Source organism: Ylistrum balloti, unplaced genomic scaffold (assembly GCF_031769215.1).
Source record: "Ylistrum balloti isolate Yb309-2 unplaced genomic scaffold, AGI_CSIRO_Ybal_v1 Utg369612, whole genome shotgun sequence".
Classification (NCBI taxonomy): Eukaryota; Metazoa; Mollusca; class Bivalvia; order Pectinida; family Pectinidae; genus Ylistrum; species Ylistrum balloti.
Genome location: NW_026781887.1, coordinates 951,987 through 970,681, shown reverse-complemented (window position 1 = coordinate 970,681; position 18,695 = coordinate 951,987). Strand labels below are relative to the sequence as shown.

Here is an 18,695-nt window from a genome sequence, read left to right as displayed (position 1 = left end):
AGGATATCTCAATCATGTGATCTCAGATAGTGTATGTCAGGATATCTCAATCATGTGACCACTGGTTACAAGTGTATGTCAGGATCTTTCAATCATGTGATCTCATATAGTGTATGTCAGGATATCTCAATCATGTGATCTCAGATAGTGTATGTCAGGATATCTCAATCATGTGATCTCAGATAGTGTATGTCAGGATCTTTCAATCATGTGACCTCATATAGTGTATGTCAGGATATCTCAATCATGTGACCACTAGTTACAAGTGTATGTCAGGATCTTTCAATCATGTGACCTCATATAGTGTATGTCAGGATATCTCAATCATGTGACCACTGGTTACAAGTGTATGTCGGGATCTTTCAATCATGTGATCTCAGATAGTGTATGTCAGGATATCTCAATCATGTGATCTCAGATAGTGTATAATTCAGGATATCTCAATCATGTGACCATTGGTTACAAGTGTATGTCAGGATCTTTCTATCATGTGATCTCAGATAGTGTATGTCAGGATATCTCAATCATGTGACCACTGGTTACAAGTGTATGTCAGGATCTTTCTATCACGTGATCTCAGATAGTGTATATCAGGATATCTCAATCATGTGACCACTGGTTACAAGTGTATGTCAGGATCTTTTTATCATGTGATCTCAGATAGTGTATGTCAGGATATCTCAATCATGTGACCGCAGATAGAGGGCAACATTGTGTAATGTTATAACATTGTTAGCACTCACTAACTAAAAAAAAGCAGGCTACAACAAATGTTATCAGCATCTGATTAAATCGTATTGTTTGATACGTCACTGTTATATTTTAGTTGAAGCTTTTAAACATGTTTATTGTAAGACATTCAAAATTTGTCAGTATGCTCATGTAGCTCAAGGTAGAGCATACCATGTAAATATACATGGAAAGATTCAGGTTCAACTCCTGACCTGAGTGAGACAAAGAAAGAATGTTACATTACAGCAGGCTGTAGTTACCTTCTATAGTTCAGGTTCAAGTCCTGGTTTGAGTGAGACAAAGAAAGAATGTTGATACAAAATTGTGCCATGGGTACCTTCTTTAGTTTAAGCTGAAACAAATTTTTTATTCTGTTTTATATCACAACTTGATGTGAAGTATGTTCATGTCTATCCATTTGTCTTGAGCTACCAAGTTCGTTCAAATGGATGGCTTTTACCAGCTTTCAAGATCACAAAGGTCAAATGTATCAAACTCTTAATCAACACTAACTCATTAACCAACAGGCCCTGGAGGCTGATATTGAGCTTGTAACATTTTTAATCAAGGGCTACCATGTTTGGTGGATTGAATGATCCTGACCAACTTTCAAGGTCAAAGGGATCAAATGTGTCCCAATATTCAAACAGCTTCATAATATTTTAAAAAATCCAGGTAAGGTTGCTTTTTAGACTTGAAGGATGCTTGGATGAAGTGCTGCTATTGTGGTTTAATTTATTGACTATGACCCACTTTGAAGGTTATTGACATAAGTGTGCAGTCTACAAACAACTTCACAATTATCTAAAATCCCAGGATGCTGATAGTGGAGCCTTTTACATGTAGGAATGAAATGCTGCCATTGTTGGTTTATTGAATTACCTGGACCCATTTTCAAGGTTACAGTGGCAATTATGCATTCTACCAGCAACTTCTCAGTAATCTAAAAGCCCTGGATGCTGATATGGGGCCTGTAAAATGCTAGAATGAAGGACTACCATGACTATATAATAAATTACCTTAACCCATTTTCAAGGTCACAGGATGTTAAAGGCAACTTCTTTTTCCTGTCAATGATAAAAACCCATGGTACTGATATTGGTTATGGGACATGCTCGGATGAAAGGCTAAGTTTATGAAAATAAATTATTCTGACCACCTTTGAATACAGTGGGGTCAAATATGACAAAGAACTTTGAACAACTTGTCAATAACCAAAAGGCAGAAGGTTCTGATATTTGACCTATAACATACTTGAATGAAGGGCATCCATGTTTATGAAATTAATCAATGGTAACACACTTTCAAGGTCAAACATTTTCTTTTCCACAAGGAATAGGTCTTGGGTATGGTATTTGTATAGTAGTATTCTTTCAGAATAGGATTTCACTTTTGCAGAAATTACTTAACAAGTCAACAAAGTCTTTTTATGTAAGCTGCAGAATAGATGAGCCATTGGTTCTCCTTAAATTAATATGATACAAAATGTACTTTTAAGCTAATCGTAATGCTACCTTTAAGTTTCTCTAAATCCATCCTATTTCAGTGAGGTGCGTGTTCAACTTGACTTGCTAGTGGCAGTTTGTGCTTTTCATGAAGTTGAGAGATGGACAAAATGCACCGCTCTGTGCTGTCATGGTTGTGCCGTTGAGCAAGACACTTTACCCAAATTGCTCTGAATAGCATGCATCAAACGTCTCATATGTTGTTCATTGAGGAAATCACCAGGAGAGGCAAGGAGAACCCACCTTAAATTGACTTCTGTTTACGGGACATACATTCAGCCAACAAGTTGACATATTACCTAATCCAGATATAGATCATACCCTGAATGCTATAAACGATTTCAATAACTTTAACCACTTCCGTATGTGAGAATTGGTACTTAACAATTACAACTGATAATTAACTAACCATTTCAAAGGTGTTGAATGAAATGCCAGTAATGATGGTAAGTTGACCAACATCAGTCTACGTCTAGCGACTATGATAGGATCTGTAATAGAAAACTTACATATATAATAGAAGTTCTTATAAACACAACCCATAGAAGATTAAAGCGTGACTGCATGGTCACCTTCATCAGACAAATGACCAGTGTGAAGCGCACCAGCACTGACGTATATAAGGTGGTCGACTGCACTATAATCCTTTGTACAGTAAGGCCAACAATGATGTGATGAGATGGTAGATAGATTACAGACCAAAAATGACACAAGATGGTAGCATTTCACTGTAGTCAATTTGGCTAATAACACCCAAAGTGAACAACAAAAAGACCAAAAACAATTCATTAGCTCAGAGCGAAAACAATTTCAGTATTGGACAAATAAATTTGCACTTACAGATCATTCCTCACATTAGAATTGACTAGAAAAAATGCCAAAATATTTAAATGGGAAAACAACCTTTTCGGGAGTTGGTTAAAGAAGCCATATGGATATGCCACAAAAATGACAGATTCTGTTTCTCATCGTGCTGTTATGTTGGTGATTCTGACAAAAATACATGTGAAATTCATTGACATGTGGCAAAGCTAATGCACGAAACCAAGTGGCAAATCAGGAGTGAAATACTAAGATAAGTATGTATAGGTGTTATTGAACGACACTGAGAGTCAAACTCAGTCAAAATCCATTCACACGAAGCAAAATTATCTCATGAAAACAAAAGCAAGATAGGCAGACACCCCGGAATTATTACCCCTAATTATTCTGCGAAAAACGGGCTAAAAATTGATTATATATAAAAAGAGTGAAGTGCTCATTTACAATGCATCCGAACGGCGTGGAAGTAGTTCCTGAAGAATCGGAACCAGTCTCTTACAAGACTGTATGAGTGCTTGATAACACTTGATAGTTATGCTAATTTTGACATCTGGTTGCATATACCTCACAGAAAATTACTATCTGGGCATACATGACTGGCTTAAAGAAATACGCAGTGTATTTAAACCAACTTATTGTGTACAAGGGGATGTGAAAATGTTTTGGTCCTCCTACATTTTTTCATGTAAGATGGTGAAATGCACTACACATGATATATATATATATATATATATATATATATCCTAGTCATAGCTCTTAATCACATGTACGGTCATTATAATAACATTTTTGAGGGAAACATACTTCCAGTGAGATTGTAAAATGGACAAAACTGAGTATGAAATGATGAAAATGTTTCTGGTGTGTTGATCAATCTTCCAAATATAGGTTGAAGAACTCATTCATTTCCCTTCTACAACTATACATGGGTAAAGGTATTCTGGTAGGAACGGCAATTAGCCAGAGAGTGATAAGAGACTACCGTATTACTCTTCATGAACTAGAAGAAGCAACAGGGCTTTCATACAATGTATGGATCTATACACATGCTCAAAGTATGGCCAAGATGGGCCCAGAGAATGTGCACGTGATATGTAGCAATCCAGTGGAACAATGCTGATTTTCTTTTCGGGGTTGCAACTTTGACGAAACCTGATTTTATCATTATGACACGGAGGGTAAACAGGAATCATTAGAATAAAAGACCAAGTCCACCGAGAAGGTCATCGGGATATGTTAGGATGTCGAAGGAGTAATTCATATCGACTACCTATTTATGGAACCAAAACTAATGGGACGTATTACGCTTACCTATTGAAGCATGTGCACCAAACAATCTAGGAAAAACGAAGAGGAATAATCCGTCGAGGGATTCTGCTTTACCTGTTTAAACTGGTCTAATTGCAATTGAAGCTATGAGTGAGTGTGGCTATTAAAACAACAACGAAAATACCAACGTGTCAATGAAATCATAATCCAAAATCAATGTATAAGAAACTAGGACGAAGTATGAACAATCCAACGATTTACAAGGATTTACCAAATACAGCACAAGGAAAATGAGACTAAATGATCCGTAAGCATAACAGTATTCTGCTTCATCGACATAAGTTTCCATGTACGTGTTGGTCAATTTTATATCACGTTCCCAACTAAGAACACTACAAAAACAAGAAAACCAACAGGTATACAAATGAATATCAAACATGTAAAACTTCCCTGTTATTTTTATAAACCTAAAAAAAACTCTGTGTTGTAATTTTATCTGTCAGTTTCCTACCTATGTATATCAAGGTCCAACATTCTCGTTTATATTTGCTTATGAATATGGGGGAAAACTGTGCTCTTCTCGTTGGTTATTTGTCATTGTTTCATACGAGGCAAAATAGACTGTATATCGACGAGCTTATCAAAACGCGTTGCAATGTCATTGAATTTCACTTTCCTAAATATTGAGGTGATGCTTTGTCTTTAAATAACAAGAAACGCGTTTTGTATGTCAATTTTAAGCTTATATATCCACCGATATTGGACATATTATGCAAATGGAACACAAATGAGCAGCGTTTTTTTTAAAACGAATTCCGATTTAGAAACAGTAGAGACAAGCAATGAATTAAACAACATCATACAGCTATTTAGTCCTTCTTGGCATCGACAATGATGCTCAGGTCCTCAATTTGAAAGTCTAGGAGGTTACTACGAAAACTCTAAAGTTATCAAAAGAAAGGACGAGATTCTTCGACATCAGTCCCATACTCCGAAGCGTGTTTATTTCAGTTTTCCTGTTGTGGGGGAATTTCTTTCATCCCCAGCCTATGAGGTGTATATGTTGCAGTTAATTCTACAAAAATTAAGAGCTTCTTCCAAATATCACGATTTCTATGCCATATGTTGACAACTAAAAGACAATCTCAACGTTTTTAGAGATTCAGTTTGATTAAGATTATAGGGAAGATTAATTGTTTCCTCACTAAACAAGATACAGAACACCCATTGCATGTCATGCACAGCAAGTGTCTTACCGAATCACGTCGGATCTTCACCTGTTGATACGTAAGCCGGCGCTCTTACCGAGCAAGCTATCGTGGACCCAATTATTCATCTCAAAGCTTATAACATACTTATTTAGACTACAACTACAAAAAAATAACAGATTTTATCATTCCCATACTGCATAGCTTCTTTAAGTTGTTAATTTGTCCAGGTGCTCAACTCAAAAATGATGTACAGTTCATGAAAGCTATAACAAAAAATGGAGTTTGCTCTTTAAATTACATTTTTATGGTGTCTCCATTTGTATTTAACGCTTTTTTGTAAATCGATCCTTTAGAATAGCAAAGGATGATTAATAATAAAAATTAAACAGAACAAAAAAACTGAAACATTTGAATAGGAACAAAGTGAAGAGGTACGACTAAAGATGACGTGTTTCGTGGATTGATAATGGGATGGGTAACTTCGAGAACTAAACAACTTCCTGATTTTATACTGCCTGTATACCCTCCTGCCTGTATGCATGTGTGTAAATTGTTTACAGTAATCCATGCTGCTTGCAAAATACAGATAGTGTAAATGGTTTAACAACTTTCATCATTTTTATGTAAACTGCAAGGTATACCTCAACCTGTTTATTTCACTAGTTCATTCTGACAGCCGACCAATCAAGGAGCATCTATAAATGGAACAGTTATGCTCTGTAGAACAGCAATAGCAACGACAAAGGTGTGGCCGGAGAGTATAGAAAGCAGTTGAACTCGCCAAAATATTAAGTCTTCACTGAAGTCCAAGTCAAATACAAAATGCTTTTGAAGGTGGTGCTGATTCTCTTCAATTTTCATCTTACTTCTGCAACAGGTAAAATGCATTTAAGCAGGACAGATAATTAATTATAACAGCACTATCGCAATAACGCAATCTATTGTAAATAAGGAAGAGGTCTTTGTGTCATTTTTGCTTGTTTTCCAGATCCAGAATATCATGTGTTGGTGTTAGGAGAGTATGCTAACGAAGGCACTGTTGTACTTTTTAATGGTACAGAGTTATACCCACTCTGTTACGATGGCTGGGACGACGAAAATGCCGCCGTAGTTTGCAGGATGATTGGCTATACGAGGTAATGGAGACTTGTTGTTGAGCTTTGACCTGTAACTAAAAATTGATTGTATGTTTTATGTAGCAGAAGTCGTTATTTCTTATAATGGAAATCATATGTCATTAAAGTAAGGATTATTCTTACTTATGTTTAGCTCTATTAACTGGTAGACCAAAAGTGAGCATGCTTTATCTTCATTGACGGTGAGTTATTCCATGTGTATTATCAGTTCTTTGGTCTATGGAAAAAAACCTTAGATCTTGACTATTGTACGACATGTACGAGGAAAGTGGAGATTAGTTTGACCTATTTTATGACCCGGTATGTCCATGAGAAATATATGTTAGATCTGTTCATGAACATTTGTGTATAGTGACAATGAGGCTGGAAATGCAGCCCATAGAGCGGTTACTCACTTTATTGTAATACATATTTATTTGAATAAACATGGACGGCAGATCAGATGTGACTCGCATCAATATAACTTTATAAAGGTTTATGTAACTGAGCAGATACGACTCACCACACTGCAGTCAAATAAAGGTATGTTTATCCAGTATGACTTACCTCACTGTTACATGTTAAAGGTATGTGTAACAGATCAGATATGACTCACCTCCCTGAAACCTTATAAAGTTATAGATATTAGATCAAATAGGATTTCCTTTGCTGGCCTTATTCTCTTTAAGTGAAGATAGAGAGAAGGTGTCGGAGGACACCATTTTGAATGTGAAATATGAAGCTGGGAATTAGTGTTTGATTTCGTTAAGTTTTGATAATAACATATGTCCTTATTTTGGGGTTATACATTGGGTATCGTGATATCCCATTAAGTTCGAATTTTGTCCTAATTTCCATCCCAAAATGGGAATGAACAGAAAACAAGAGGCCCATGTGGCCTTAACGGACACCTGAGGAATATATGTCAATAATCTGGGGATTTTAAAATGTTGCAAACATGTAACAACACTTGTGCATGACCGTGTGTAAAACATCTGTAGCAAGTTTGAACATGATCCACTCAGTGGTTCTTGAGAGGAAGTCCAAAATGTCTTAGCCAAACAAAGGCCAGGGTTGCACATTTATATAAAGCAAATCATGTTTTCATTTACAAGTTGAAATATAGCTTATCAGACACATGTATAGATAAAGTATACAAAAAAATCAGATCAATTTCAAGTCTATCCACAATCTTTTCCTTACGTAATACAATAAGGCATCAAACTAAAAAAAATCACATAAAACAATGTGAAAAAATCTTGTGGTACTTCTGAGACAGGAATATATAGGTATCAAGGCTGAGAAATGTAGTGTTACCACAGGTATTGTACATGTAGCTCAGAACATAGAAGGTTCGGCGAGTAGTAAGATCCGGGTTTGATGAAAGATCTGGCTACACATTTTTTTCTCGCCTATATGGTTTTCATAAACCGGTTTTCATAAACACACAGCATGTCTTTATCAAAGATTAATATGTAACAAATATCAGAAGGGCTAATTTTGGACCAGTTATTTTTATTCTCACAAACTTTGCAGTCCTTTGCCTAAAGATCATCTATATAAAGTTACACTTTTGGTTCAGGACAACAAGATTTGCTAAGATTTAACAAATTCTACCCCTGTCTGCCCATTTAATATGTCCCCATTGAGGCCACACCTTTTTCTATTGTAAAGAAGCTTACTTTACCTAATTTTACTCCTTTCTTAACCCCCACCTAGGGCCCCTATTGCAGCCTTTACTTTTTTCCCCAAACTAAATGTGTCATATTACACAGATGCTTTGTGCTTAGTGTGGTTGTTTCCCAAAAACATGGTCAATGCCATTAGAACCCATTTTTAAAAAATGACCCCTTTTTGCCCCCCATGAGGCCCCAGAACCCCTCAGACACTTTTTTCAAATCAAAGTCACATGTTCTTCACTAGGTGACTATATACTAAATTTGGTTGAAATCCGTCAACTTTGAATTTTGACCCCTTTTTAGTGCCCCATGGAGGGCTTGTTGATGACCACACTTTTTTTCTAATTCGCAAACTTTGTAGACCTTGCTCTAAGAATCATTAATTTTGAATTTTAGGAAGATCTGACTGTTGGTTCATGCGAAGAAGATATTTAAAGATTTACCTATTTTTACCCCCTTTTCCCTTCATGGGTCCCCTATTGGGGCTACGCCCTTTTTCATCCCATTGGGATGCTTTGTGCCAAGTTTGGTCAAAATCCATTCACTGGTTCTTGAGAAGAAGTCATTTAAAGAAGTTTTTAACATATGGCCCATTTACACCCCCTTATGGGCCCCAAAGGGGACATAATCACACAACATAATTTCATATGGTCTTCACTAAGGGATGCTTTCTACCTTCGGCTCAGGTGACCTAAAAATATATGTAAATTCACTCTTTTACTAATCTTTCAATCTGTTTGTGGTATTCTGGTGAAAGTGACCATTTCTTTCCAAGATCATTGTTTAAATGCTGAAAAAAGCGAGATTCGCCTGTTAAACTTTTCTCTGGACCGATGTAACGAAAGTCGATAAAATATCCAATAAATTGGAACTTATTCCACTTTAGGCATGATGTATCAGTAGTAGATTATCGGTATGCTTGGTGTCTAGTTATAACTATTATTTGCCGCTACTACTGTTAATTGAATGTCCTTGGGATACATGGGACAAGGAAATGCGCTCTCTTTAGCACCTTTCAAATATTTTATAATGAGTTACGTACTTCTGATGTACTTTCACATAAATCTTTCCCTTAATAAATCCGGGTAGGTTTACTTACATTTTACAGAGTTCTGCTAGACAGAATTTCATAAATACTGAGTAGTTTTATATGAATTTGGTTATGTTTCTGCCGGTCGTTATTGGACAATAGTTTTTAAATCCGGATAGTTTGAGTGCATTTCTTTTCCCTTCAGTGACGGAGCCATTGCTGTCCAAAGCAACGCAACTTTTGGCATGACATCATATCAATATGACTGTAATGGAAACGAACAGTTGCTTCAGAACTGCCCAGTCAATGTCACAGAGTGTTCAATGCATGGAGGGGTGGTCTGCTCCAAAGGTATGTAAAACGTTTACCTATGCGTTTAAGCCTTACAAAGACGCATCCTTAGATATCGATGCTTCATTTGCTATTTAAAAAGACATTGTATTCCGCGTGACAGAAAAACACCTTTTAACTGGTGATGCTTATATATGACTTGATGTTTAAATGAAATTTCAATCAATGTCTGAATTCCCTTCATTTGAACAATCGGGTGATATTCCTATATTTCCATATAAGCTATATGGTGAGTATCTTGTTGCTAATTCCTTACGTGTGATTAACTCTTATTTTTTGTTTGTATGTTTAGACCCCATACCAACTGATTTCTTCCTCCTTGCCATGGGAAGTTCCATCGTCCGAGTGGATCGTTTTCACGAGGGCCTTACTGTAATCAAGTTTGACACGTCACGCTACTTTTTTGACATCGGTTATGATTTCATCGAACAAGAGATCTTATGGACGGACGCATTACTGAAGCAGATAGCAAAATGTGATTTTAATGGAGGGGAGATAACCATTATATATCAATCGGGAAACGGTAATCTAATCTTGTCTGTTTTTAATCAAGCGTATGCAATAACCATATTGAAGCTTTTTTTCTTTTTATCAAAAATGTAGTAATTAATTCCCTTTATTTTACAAATGAATTTGAAAATAAAACAGTTAAAAATAATTTTGTTTTTATATACAAATGGCTTTATCTTGTATGGCCTGCAACAGCTTCCGCAATGCACGGCATCGCAGTCGACAGTGACTCTCGCCTGATATTCTATACTGATGCCGGATATCATGAAATTGGTGTCGTACATGCAGACACATTGACAAGAACTGTACTAATTAATTCGTCATTAGATAAACCCGGAAATTAATTCCCTTTATTTTACAAATGAATTTGAAAATAAAACAGTTAAAAATAATTTTGTTTTTATATACAAGTGGCTTTATCTTGTATGGCCTGCAACAGCTTCCGCAATGCACGGCATCGCAGTCGACAGTGACTCTCGCCTGATATTCTATACTGATGCCGGATATCATGAAATTGGTGTCGTACATGCAGACACATTGACAAGAACTGTACTAATTAATTCGTCATTAGATAAACCCGGAAAGATAATCATCGACTACAATACCAGGTAAAGATATCCTTTATCTTATACTACAATACCAGATAAAAATATCCATTATCTTACACTACAATACCGGGTAAAAATATCCATTACCTTACACTACAATACCAGATAAAAATATCCATTATCTTACACTACAATACCGGGTAGAAATATCCATTATCTTACACTACAATACCAGATAAAAATATCCATTATCTTACACTACAATACCGGGTAGAAATATCCATTATCTTATCTTACACTACAATACCAGATACAAATAGCCATTATCTTACACTACAATACCGGGTAAAAATATCCATCATCTTACACTACAATACCAGATACAAATATCCATTATCTTACACTACAATACCGGGTAAAAATATCCATTATCTTCGGTTTCAATTCGTAGTAGCAGGTAAATATATTCTTCATAATCTCTTAAAGCATATCCGATAAATATACACTATATGAAGAATATATTTACACTCAAAATATATGTTAAATGATAATTTTTTTGATAGAACAATTCTTACTGAAAAAAGAAACATAAATGTATCACCTGCTAACATGTAGCACTGTTGTGAACGTGAATCTCTTTGGCCACTGTGAAATCTATTAATAAACATAAGATATTTTTCCTGAAATGGTCACATGGTTCTTTATCAGTTTTCTTATTAAATAATTTCTGTTTTAATCAATTTCCGTAAATAGCAAGATAGCGAACACGTCAATTGTAACGAACTAATTAATAATATAAAGTATTGTTTATGTAATCGTTAATATATTGATACAAACTTTTCCAGTCTCTGTTGATTTGTTTTTGGAAAAGAAAAGGAGAACCAAGACATAATGATTGTTATGGTGTTAATGAACAGTGAGATATTGATTGGTTTTTATGATAACGAACAGTAGGATAATGATTGTTATAGTGTTGATGGACAGTGAGATTTTGATTGTTTTTATGATAACGAACAGTTAGATAATGATTGTTATGGTGTTGATGAACAGTGAGATTTTGATTATTTGTGTTGATAACCGTGAGATATTGATTGGTTTTGAGTTGATGAACAGTGAGATTTTGATTATTTGTGTTGATAACCGTGAGATATTGATTGGTTTTGAGTTGATGAACAGTGAGGTAATAATTGTTTTTTCGGTTGGCGAACCGGTTTTAAGTTTTTAACAAGAAGATATGTATGGGATCTAATATAAGTTTTCGTTTCATATAAGATTTTACGACATGTGTCTTTTTGTGCCAGTCTATTAATTGTTTTGTGTCGGTTAACAGAAAGATTTATTGGGCAGACTGGGGAGAGAACGCAATGATTGAACGTTCAAATTATGACGGATCTGACAGAGAGGTGCTCGTCAGCGCAGGGCTTATCAACCCAAATGGCCTAGTATTGGATGGTAACTTTTAAAACAAATCTTCTTTATATATTAAGATCTATATCTTCGATCTTGATCTTTCAACTTTTCATGAAGCCTGGATTATCTTGCCTCTATACCTTTATGTAGGATAAAGGGTGTGTGATAGTTTAAACATTTGTGGTAATGTATTGAACCTCTGTGCGTTCTAAAATATTTATTTTTTCCAAGAGACGGTATTGTAATCAACATGACAAAGTAGCCAAAACTGGGAAGTGATTTTAAACCATTTTTATCAAAGTTATTACCTATCTAAAAACACAAAATCCTCGACAGAATATTTTATATCTAAATACAATCGACTAACTAACAAACCCTGTGGTTTTCATTGCCATACACTGTGTATAATGTGTCGTATCTGTGTTGTACCAAAAGAGACAAGTGCAAGATCTGTCTACATTTAACCATATCTCGCGCTAGCCCAAAATCATTGGACACTGGCATTCTTTCAGTTATCATTATTCAACGTTTAGAAAGACACAAAAAGATTAATATATTTTCCAAATTTAATTATTGGTGATGATTTATCAGCTTAAAAGAACTTGTTTAAAGATACAAGCATCTTCTTTCAGAAAACAATATATATTTCATGAGTTACTATGATAATTGTATATTCAACATCTATTACACTTGATAGCATTTCGATTTGTTTAAAGGCGACCTGTTGTATTGGTGTGATGCTGACTATGGCGTAATAGAAAGAATATTCAGGAACGGAACAGGAAGAACTGTCATTTATACCACAGGATTTGCCCACTGCTTTGATTTTGTTCTAGTTGACGACTATTTCTATTGCAATGATTTGAACTTAACGTAAGTAGCTTATCAAGTACCGTGATGTTGACATATAAGCTAGTTTCTAAGCAACGTCGACCAAACTCATGCAACCTTACCAATTCCTTCGACTTACAGAATTGTCAATGTGGTATAAACAATGAAACAATATTGTCTTTAACATATAAAAGTAGAAATAACATTAAAGAAAAAAAGTGTGAAATAATTTTCAGATCTTTATCGTACAAAGTAATATCTAATCTGACTGGTTGGCTTGTTTTGTTATTTAAACAGTAATAGTAATATCATCAAACTTGCAAAAGACGGAAGTGGATATTCTGCATATGGCCCACCTTTACCCACACGATATGGCATTGTTTATTATCGAAAAGGTAATTTGACTAAATAATTTGCACGCTTGTGATTTTCAAATTTAAAAAATATCGGGTTTAACTGTAAGTAATTATATAACGGACTAAATGTTGCTTTGATTATATGTGCTTAATTCAAGAACATGGCATTGTCATTATTTTATAGGATGTTGTTACTGTTTATGTTTGATTGTTTGCTTGTTTTACATTACATTAACTGGTTTCATTTTAAGTATTCGCTGACTTTTATGTTTATGAAAAGGCAGTATTTTAATATTTTTAAATGAGACTGCATGATATTTATACATATCACATGTATATACACACATCTAAAACGATTGTTGTTGATTCCTAAAAAGTATCTTTTGCTTGTGAAATTTACTGAACATAAACTATATACGTTAGCTCGCCGATGACCACCGGAATATTGGTAAGTATGATATTCATTTTACGTCCGCAAAAATATATATTTATATACTGATTTCAACTAACGGTAAGTAACCTTTTTACATCTCTATCAAGTATGTCGATAATTGAAACAATGGCTAATTCTATACAATAAAATGATTTCCCGAGATATTTTCATGTTGGTGGATATATGTATAAATTACCTTTACCACTGATACCTACGCGGCAGTAGTAACAACATTTCATTGTACCCATGTCAAGCGTGAACTACCCTATGTGGAAGATGAGAGTACTAGGCGGTCGAACGATACTTAATTGGCTTTTAATAACCTTTTATCATATCGTGAAGTAATTTTACCTGGCATCAGAAACGACAATGGTTATTCCATTTATATGATTATATGTACAGTTCGAGGATGGCTATGTCATAGAGCCTCGACAAAGATAAATAAGTATAGGGGAACACGTATGGAGTGATGTTACTACTGACGTTACTGGCTCTCGTTACACCCGGAGAGCATGGCAACGTAATGATGAAAGTAATAAAGCATTGTTATATGTTATTTTCCACTTTCAGCTGTTACTTCTTGTTCTCCATCCTAACAATCATTTCACATATTAAATCTATATCATTTCTGTGATAAGAATTGTATGTTTCCAAATCCTTTATTTGATGTGTGAATATTTACAAAGAAATATAGTAACCGATCTTTGTTATCACATCTTTATTTTGTTAACATTGTAATAAATCGACTTAAATTGTGTTCAAGTATTGAAGTATAGCATAATAGTTGTTCATCGTGATAGAATCGATAGTAACAGTTACTATGTTACTGCGAAACATTATTTAAGCCAGAGATTACATAATATGCACATATTCCCATATAATTCTATTCCAGTTTAGGATCCTCGGGATACTGAGAAAACCGATCACATGAACATGGAGTGGAGTGGAACAAGGTAAATATCGACTAGCAAAAAACACAAAATTATAAAAGAGACCAAAATGGCGTAGGTATACAACCCTCGGTCAGGATACCTCAGTGAGACAATTTAAATAGTATTCAATCAGATATTACTTTGGACAAACATCATGACTAAAAGTTTCTTCTTGACGATCATTGAGAAGTGATTTCAATATTTGAACACAGATTTTGGTAACTTGAAAGGGCTTTCAAGATCATCCTGGTTTGGAATACGTCAAATTGTATTACCTCGGACCATAGGTGTTTACAAGAAAACGTTGTAACACAGCCAATAGGGGCTGTTATATGCTACCTATTGTACATTTTACCAAAAAGGCTGTGATAACTTACACACGACAATGGTCTATTGGTTCGTGTGATGCCATTGGCGTATTAAGTGGGATCTTACAATGTCAAGGTACATGTAATGCAATGAAGTTTTGCTAAATAATTTGTTTTGTTTCCTATGTGTTGTAGCTATGTTGCATGTAATGCAGTGAATCTTTGTTATCTTTTCCCCTGTGCGTGTGTTGTAGATTTGTTACAAGTAATAGAACGAATGTTTGTTATTTTTTGTTTCCTGTGTGTTGTAGATTTGTTACATGTTTCCCGAGTACCTTGGCCCCACGTATGACTTGGTTTTGCCGAATATATTTGAAAATGCTGGATCCTGTGATTGCAGTATTTTATCAAAAATTTGAATTAAAAGCTATAACTACTTTTTCGTCTGACTTAAAAGTGAGTTTTGTGTTGACAGTCACTTTAAGATACCAACCACACGTAACGCATATTGTACCTGGATTTACGAGGATGATTACACCAGACACTGCAAATATGGCATTATCATAGTGATAATACCAGGTAAGGGGACTTACCCACAGTGAAATTAACAACTTGAATCGGAATTGCTTACAACTGATTAAAATTCTTTATACCATTAATCCTGTAAAGGAGCGGATAAACAAAGATATAATTTAGCAACAGCAGTTATCAATAAACCTTTGGAAACTTTGAAGATCGCCGATAAAGCAAGTGTCATAAAGTAGGCATTTAACTGTGTAAAAAAAATGGGTGGTTTTTTTCAAGAAAAGGTCCAGTCTTCTCTGACGAGTAATACGAATGTGGGACATATGATTTCATCAGTTACTGGTTTACGAAAAATATGGGGAAGTTTTTCGAATGTCATAGTTTCTATTATGATATGAAGCTGGACGTATTCGATATTCGTTAGTATGCCTCTCGGTTCCTTTATTTATACTTTGTTTTCATTAAAGAATGTGACATTACTTACTTGGATTGATAAATATTTACTTGGCTAGTGACATCGATGAAGCAGAGGACGCTTACTCTTCCTGATCACCTAGTCTTATACTCCATGTGAATCTTTACTTTTGTTTACATTTTTATTGAATTTGAGTTTGGATCATTATCATGTTCACATGTTGGTATTTTCTTGTTGCGTATGTAGTGAAATCATAACAAAGCACCTTTGAACAATACACTGATAACATATGGGCATACAGTTGATATGAAGCAAATCCGGGTGGAAATTGAATATTCATGGTGCCGATCTTCCATCCGTCTTGGCTTGATATCAACTGTAAACTCCGTTTGATAACAGTTTATTATTTATATTTCTGTTCTCTAATATCTACAAAAACAAAAACAAAACAAAATTCAGAAATATCCCGTTTAAAGTCCCCGCTTAATCAAATACTAACGTCAGCAAGTCCGAGAATGAATAGCTATTGTATTGAAAAGTAGGGACAATTTAACTTGATTATTGATTTGAAAGTGTAAAGGCTCACATTTCTTTTAAGAATTATATTATTTTGCAATGTATTTTTTGTTCGTTTGAAATCAAATTGTGCATTGCTATTCCATTAAAAAGTGATGCAGCTCTGAGTTTCTTTGGAAATTGTTTACATTTTCGTGTCTTGGAGTTAATCGATGTGATTTTCAGAATAGAATAAGTACGGAGATTATAAATAGAAGTCGACACAGTCAATTACGGTAGTTTGTTGATAAAGGATTCTACCTTTGTAATTTGGACTCTCAGCTCGACGTCTACTGTAGCAGACAAAGTTGACAAGCTTGGTGATAAAGTATGTGATGGCAATTATAAAGATTTTGACTGACAATAGATTTGCTCTGATATAATTTGATAGTTTTGTAAAGTTATTTATTCTTTGTGAAGGTCTTCAGTCCACCAACTTCGGACATGTCAGTATATTGTATATTTATACCAAAGTGAAAGTCACTGACTGCCAGTTTTGTTTCCATAAGATACCTCGAGATTTATTAATTCACCCATCGGCCGAATCACTGTATGTTATAATATACGATCTTATATACTATAATTTAGCGTAGTGATGATATATAGGTGAATGCAACACAGCGTGTAAATAGTCTATTTATATCTATTTATATCTAGCAGGATTCCTTTTTGATGGACGTCTCACCTTGACCACCGAATATGTATCTTTGCGCTAGACCAGATGGCAGTTCATTGTGTGATATAATCCTATCTGATTTACATAGAACAAAACGGGAAACAGGTGGTAGAATGGAAATATTGAGTAATAACTACAAACAGAACCTGACATAAGTCTGACCATCTCATCTGTTTCCGTGTTGAACTTAAAACTTGTTTTTGAATCACATTATAGCTGAATCGATGGTGCTTTCTCATGACGGAAATAAACAATTCACTGTCCATTTTTATACCTTCAAACTTTTATTTTTACATTAAATTTGAACTTATTGATCCAGTCGATCGTAGACAGAACACGCTCACAATCCAAACCCCTCTTTTGTAGACCAAGGACACAAAAATAAGTGATCAATCAATTCTAATTAGTGTGCATACCATTTGAGGACTAAGTAACATGTATCACTGTATCACGGATTGGTATTTCTCTATCCCCCTCCAATGGGTGAAGGATTGATTTATTCCGTGTTTTGCTGGGGAGAAATTCCCTTGTCATTCCCTAGGGCGAGACGGGGCATTACCCTGTTACGACAATGGTTTGACGTCACAACAACTATTGTTCATAAATTGAAGCCACATAAAAAAGAACATGCATTGAGATAAAAACATTACATATCTACCCCCGTGATGGTGAGGTAGGGTGATCTTAACCATCGTGGAAATGTTATTAAGTTGTCAATCACGCGGTAAGACTCGTGTTTGCCAACTAAAAAAAATTTCCCTTCGGGTTAAGATGATCACCAATGTGTTGAAAGATTCTCTGTTTAAATAAACAAGAAGTGGATATCATGAGATCAATCACAGTCTATATATTGTGTATAATGAGGTTATGTTATACAGTGGAAATGTGAAATGTAACAATGATAGGATCTGTTGTTAGGGGGGGGGGGTAAAGACACTTCTGTGGAAATGTGAAATGTAACAATGATAGGGTATATTGTGAGGGGGTAAAGACACTTCTGTGGAAATGTGAAATGTAACAATGATAGGGGGGGTAAAGACACTTCTGTGGAAATGTGAAATGTAACAATGATAGGGTATATTGTGAGGGGGGTAAAGACACTTCTGTGGAAATGTGAAATGTAACAATGATAGGGTATATTGTGAGGGGGGTAAAGACACTTCTGTGGAAATGTGAAATGTAACAATGATAGGATCTGTTGTTAGGGGGGGGGGGGTAAAGACACTTCTGTGGAAATGTGAAATGTAACAATGATAGGGTATATTGTGAGGGGGGTAAAGACACTTCTGTGGAAATGTGAAATGTAACAATGATAGGATCTGTTGTTAGGGGGGGGGGGGGTAAAGACACTTCTGTGGAAATGTGAAATGTAACAATGATAAAGACACTTCTGTGGAAATGTGAAATGTAACAATGATAGGATATATTGTTAGGGGGGGGGGGGGTAAAGTAAAGACACTTCTGTGGAAATGTGAAATGTAA

The 18,695-nt window shown here is 35.1% G+C and overlaps 1 protein-coding gene across 1 annotated transcript; it reads left to right on the top strand.

Moving 5' to 3' along the window:
• Positions 1-6,361: 6,361 nt before the first annotated feature.
• On the top strand, positions 6,362-13,425 carry LOC132547314 (low-density lipoprotein receptor-related protein 4-like). The gene is made up of 8 exons (XM_060211083.1): positions 6,362-6,416; positions 6,528-6,675; positions 9,569-9,714; positions 10,007-10,237; positions 10,664-10,832; positions 12,103-12,224; positions 12,899-13,055; positions 13,317-13,425. Exons 1-8 carry the CDS (start codon positions 6,362-6,364, stop codon positions 13,423-13,425), a joined length of 1,137 nt encoding a protein of 378 aa, XP_060067066.1.
• Positions 13,426-18,695: the final 5,270 nt, after the last annotated feature.